We start from the raw sequence: 5,831 nt of genomic DNA on the forward strand, positions 1-5,831 counted from the left end.
ATAATGTAAATTGTATGAAACGTATTATATATACATATATGTATGTTTGTATGTATGTATGTATGTATATATATATGCTATTATAAATTATGATAAAGTGCTGGAAATATTTAGTTAGTTTATAAAGTGCTAAGGCACCAGAGGTAAATGCAAATGATAATATTCGTGATTAATATATATTTTCCTAATAGTACTATGGGAGCATTAAACTACAGACATTTCTTTTGTATCTTTCTTTTCTTCTTCTTTTTTTATATATAATTATATTTACTATGAAAAAGTAAGCACTTTTATACATACACTTCGGGATGATTTAAGAAGATCATTTCGCTTTCTGTGTGTGCAAAATTAAATTTCTTGGGCCTTTTTTTTCTTTTTCCTTTTTCTTTTCTTCTGTTTTTTTTCTTTTTTATTTTTTTAAGTAGCATGTATATATTATAGTAAAGTAGCAATCTTTTATTTGCATGCAAAGCAAAGTTAAGATGCAAAGGACATCATGAGCAGCATTTTAACAGATAGATATATTCAAAGCCGGATACACATTGACATATCTTCTGTTTTTATGCTTACATCATTTTTTTTTGTTAACAAATATTAGTTTTTTCATTGATATAGTATCATCGATACCTTACTTATAGAAAAATAAAGACTTTTAACAAATTCGTCCCATAACTGCCATTAAAATTCTTTTTTTATTTTTACCGATTATTAAATACACTTAACACGAGAGTTGAAAGTTATTATTATTATCTTTATTTTGTAAGATGCAACGAAATATTCCTTTTTTTTTTTTTTTTAATATTAAAATCAAACGGTACGTTTATAAAAAATGATTACTATAGGATTGTGAGGTCATGCATAAAATGTTTCCGCAGTGCCTTGAAAATATTCGAATACATTTGATTGAAATTTAAATCGCATTTTTATTCTGAAAATGTGGCAGTTAAAAGACAAACATACAAACGTAATTATACAATGTTTACTTATACACACGGGTTTTCAAACTTGTGTTGGTTAATTTTTCATCATTGCACTCCGAGTAACTTGTTTCTTATATTCTTAAACAAAAAGAATAATAATTATAAAATCTGTTTATTTATTTATTTTCCGTTATTGCATGGCAATATACAAAGTTCGAAATTCATTTCTTTATCTTTCTCTCTCTCTCTCTCTCTCTCTCTCGCTCTCTCTTTTTTATTTTTTGCGTTTGACTATATTTATTTTAAATCATCTAGTAACCTTTCAAGATTAACAGCATATCACATGAAGCATTCTCATTCGACATAAAACGTCAAGTTCGGTTTGTATGCTAGAAACATAGATTTTGTCTTTTCCACTGATGAAAAATACAAAACGAGTTAGAGATTCACTACACGTACGACTGTTATTTACAATGTGTTTTTATTAGCACGATTAAACAGATTTCACATAATCCTTGTCAAAACAGTATGACCAAATGGTTTTGTTCTCATCTTAAATTTTGTTCTCATTATTCATGCATATAAACCTTCACCCTTACACTAATTCTAAGACGGAATTTCTTTAGTTTTTTATACTGCCATAACATATTATACTTTATTTTATTTTTTATTATTTTTTTGTTATTATTATTATGCTCCTCTCTTCCTCTCTCTCTCTCTCTCTCTCTCTCTCTCTCTCTCTCTCTCTCTCTCTCTTTTCCTGTTTCTTTATTTTTTTCTTCCAATTATTATCTCATATGAATCAAATAGTTCAATGTGAGATATAGTAAGACGGATTATATAATACTATTATAAAATCCGTAAATCAACCGAAAAGAAATATACACATAAAGTTCCCAAATTTTTTACATATCTGATTAGTATTTTTCTTTTTTTTTTGTTTTCTTTTTCTTTTTCTTTTTATTGATTAGCAGATAATTGCTAACGTCCACATCATCCCCCATTTTTTTTACCTCCACATTTAATCGATGGTCTATAAATTGATGATAACGAGGCACAGAGGGATAATTGCAACGGGCAGGAAAAAGTTAGCATGACATTCAGTAAAACAGTCTTTTAAACACCATGAAGTAATGGGAATTTTGATGTGCTGTAATTCGCTACGATACCATTTCGTGCCAGCCACTGCTATTTGAGGATGCACTTTCTAGCGATGCTACAATATAACGATAATAACTCGTACGTCATGATTAAATAAATATTCTTGCAAATAATTTCTTACAAATAATAATAAGGGTTGTTATGTATCAAGTTAAAGAATACATTATTAAATTATATATACGATATTAATCGAATGAAGACTTACCAGTCTTATCATTATCAGCTTTTTCAGGAGAGGAAGACCTTGGTCCCCATATCCTTACTGTACAATCATCAGATACAGAAGCCATCATTTGATGATAAACAGGATTCCACGAAACACAATTAACCGTTCGACTATGTCCCGTTAAAGTTGCTATGGGGAGTTCTCGTTTGATATGCCATACATACACTTTATTGTCTATAATAATAATAAAAATAATAGTAATAATAATAATAATAAAATAATAATAAAAATAATAATAATAATAATAATAATAATAATAATAATAATAATAATAATAAAAATAATATTGCAAAATGTTTTCATTTTTGTGCAAAAATTTTCGTGCAAAAATAAAAACATTTTGCAATATACTCGACGTACCTTCACTACCGGATGCAATAAAATCTTGATTGATACCACCGAAACAGCTATGAATTGTAAAGTGTCCTTGAGTAACACCTTGAAAACGCCTTACTAAACAACGATCTTGTAAGTCCCATAGATGTACTCCTTGATTAGCCACATTAAGTAAAGCAAGTCTATCCGCTTTGTTAACACTAAAGGACATAACTGGGTGATCCTCTTGTAATCTATATATGGTTTAATAATAATGTTAATTATATTTAATTATAATTGTAACGAGACTGGTTTCAATAAGAAGAAAAAATGCATTCAACATACATTGTAAAATCACATAATTCGTCAAAATTATATCCTCGAATTCGATGATGAGAATCAGCTGCTAAAACAGTTTTTCCATCGCTTCTACACCATAAACATTTAACTCTAACACCTTCCCATGAATCTGAGACATTACCATCCATATCCTGGATTGATTTAATACAAATTTTATAGAAACAATGTAACGATAGAAGCAGAATAGTAAACACAACTGAATTCAGTGGTTTACATTTTTGGTAATGTCTTAATCAAAATGAAATCGTCACTTACACATTGATAGAATTGACCACGAAGTCCTCCGGCAACAAACTTATTCGAATCTCGATGCCAGGCACAGGCCGTCAAAGAATCATCGGTACTTTGAGTTAATTTAACACGTAATTCACAGTCAGGCGTATCCACACACCAAAGCCATAGTTCTGGACAATCTTCAGGGCCACAAGCAATAAGATGGCTACTATCTGGACTCCAAGCTATAAGCGCTACACCATATGTATGTCCTTCCAATGTTTTTCTGTGCGTTACTCTCAAGGTTTCCTATAGATGACGAATTATATAACATTGTAATAAGCTCTTTGAAAGATTCGAGATTATTTATTTAGTCGTACACTCTTACCGGATCAACATCCCATATAATTACAGTCATATCTTTAGAACCTGTGGCTAATTTAAGACCATCAGGAGAGAATTTGCAATACCAAACTTCGTCACAATGATCATTCAGCAATTGTACGGTATGGCACGGAAATTGTTCTTTGCTACAACTGTGGTCCACTAGCAGCGACACGTTTTCCAAGCTTGTCTAATTTATCGAAGATAATAAACATAATAGAAGAATAACGAGATCCACGTAAGAAAGAAAATGCATTGTAAAAAGTTATAATAAGTATCATTAATATGTATAACAATACATTTACATTCTATTACTTTAAAATACCTGCATATGAGTTACATGGTATGTGCATTGCTGATTTTGCATTTCCACTGCTTGACAAAGCAACGAGTGAAGTCGACGTGGTGGCAACATGATAGAAGGTGGAAGATACCTCTGTAATCTATCCATAAGCGCTGCTCTGGAAGCTGAACCCTTACCATCCCAGCCTGCACGTGTCTGTTAACAATTGTCTATTTGCTAATGATCAAATTTTCAGTTGTATGTTAGTTTTGTGAATTTTTAAAATATCTATTCAATTCTTTCAAGGAATTTGCTATCTAGAATATATGGTTATTATTACGAAGAACAAAGATTACTCATTACAACAATTTTAACTCGTGTAATATTAGTTTGTCCCATAAGTTCTTTCCTTTTTTTTTTGCGAACGGTTCTAATAGTTGTAGTATCACTCCCATAAACTTTGAAAGAGCTGTAAGACGACTGAAATCGATGCCATAAATGGACAATAGATAAGCCTGCATGTCTACAAACATAGCCGGCTCGAAGTCATACATAGCGTGGCGCGGAAAGAATTTATGGGACAACCTAATATTGTATATACAATTTAATGATATAAATGCAATACCTGTAATTCATCACGTCCGCTACACATCATAAATGCTGACAATTGATGAACGCGGCCGGTATTGTGCCCTAGAGGTGTCAATTCATTGCGTAAAACTTGTAAAGCTTCTAAAACTAAACCTTCTTCTAAAAACTCCAGATATTTTTGCTCTAAGAGTAGGAATTTCATTTCCTATAAACAAAAATTTAATATAATACATCATATTTAAAAAAAATTAAATAACATAAATATAAAAACTAAATTTAAATAATAAAATCTTTACCACCAAGCTCTGACTTGCACCATTTAAAAAGGATTTTAATTCGTTAAGATCGTGATCTGCTTTGTTCCAGTCTCCATCCATAACATGCTGTCTAAACTTTGCAGCTGCAGGATGGTCCAATCGACAACCTGATTCTTGCATAAGCAGGTCTGCTGTACGGCTAAAGAAAATATATATATTTTGTATTTATTTGTCGTTACTAAACAAATTGTAAGCTATATTAGAATAATTAAAAAAATTCATCTAAGTATGATAGCATAGGCAATACATTGCATCAAGAGTTCGAACAAAGAACTCACAGTTTTCCATGTTTTAGGGAAAAATATATATTTTGCTAGAAGCTTATTTTATATAGATAGTACCAACACATTCATTCGGAGCAACATCATTACAAAGTAAATATAACTAGCAGATACTAGTGACTATATTTCATGACTCTAAAAATAACTTTCTCTTGCCAAGTAGCAGCATGTATGGTAGAACAGTTCTCTTGATAAACGTTCACAAAGGAAACTAAAGGAACGTCCAAATAAATTTTATTTTATCTGTTAGAATCGTGCTCGATTAAAGATTAAATCCGAAGTAAATGTTTAGATAATATCTTAGAGAATGAGACAAATAAGAAAGAAACAATACATACTCTAGCCCAACAGTTTTCAAATGTTGGCCGATGAGTCTCACAATGTCCTGATTAGTTTTGTCCATTATTTTAGGAGGTCCTAAACTTGGATTAGTTTCCCCATTCACACCATTGATGTCATTATCGGACTCCGGTATCACATTGCCATTAGCTTGTGGTCCCCCAGTGTCAGCCGTAGCTCCATTCTGTTGCAGTCCAGAAGAAACTCCACCGTTTGAGGCCTGCTGCTGCATTACGCTGTTATGCACACGGAAATGTTACCGTGGTTGCAATATTGCCCGGTTGAATACTAACGCATATGCGTACTAAGCGTAACATTTTTTTATCTTGACACATAATATCTTCTCTCTCTATCATTCTATATGTTTTATTTATTTTTTTGAAACCCGCGTATATGCATAAATATTTAAATATATATATATATGTATATATATATATATAT

General features: G+C 31.1%; 1 protein-coding gene across 2 annotated transcripts in view; it reads right to left on the reverse strand.

Moving 5' to 3' along the window:
- Window positions 1–1,871: 1,871 nt before the first annotated feature.
- LOC106790613 (WD repeat-containing protein 26) overlaps window positions 1,872–5,831 on the reverse strand; it is a 4,860-nt gene continuing 900 nt past the window's right edge. For both annotated transcript variants that reach the window (XM_014755656.1, XM_014755655.1), the window contains 10 exons: window positions 5,390–5,626; window positions 4,750–4,909; window positions 4,488–4,658; window positions 3,905–4,078; window positions 3,584–3,769; window positions 3,238–3,504; window positions 2,968–3,113; window positions 2,668–2,876; window positions 2,287–2,481; window positions 1,872–2,136 (listed from right to left, as the gene is read on the reverse strand). In XM_014755656.1, the coding sequence (XP_014611142.1) occupies window positions 2,081–2,136; window positions 2,287–2,481; window positions 2,668–2,876; window positions 2,968–3,113; window positions 3,238–3,504; window positions 3,584–3,769; window positions 3,905–4,078; window positions 4,488–4,658; window positions 4,750–4,909; window positions 5,390–5,626 (1,801 nt within the window). In that variant the 3' untranslated portion in view covers window positions 1,872–2,080. The remainder of the gene's footprint in view (window positions 2,137–2,286; window positions 2,482–2,667; window positions 2,877–2,967; window positions 3,114–3,237; window positions 3,505–3,583; window positions 3,770–3,904; window positions 4,079–4,487; window positions 4,659–4,749; window positions 4,910–5,389; window positions 5,627–5,831) is intronic.

The sequence above is a fragment of the Polistes canadensis genome, unplaced genomic scaffold (assembly GCF_001313835.1).
Source record: "Polistes canadensis isolate GaletaPanama2010 unplaced genomic scaffold, ASM131383v1 scaffold_249, whole genome shotgun sequence".
In the NCBI taxonomy this organism is placed as follows: Eukaryota; Metazoa; Arthropoda; class Insecta; order Hymenoptera; family Vespidae; genus Polistes; species Polistes canadensis.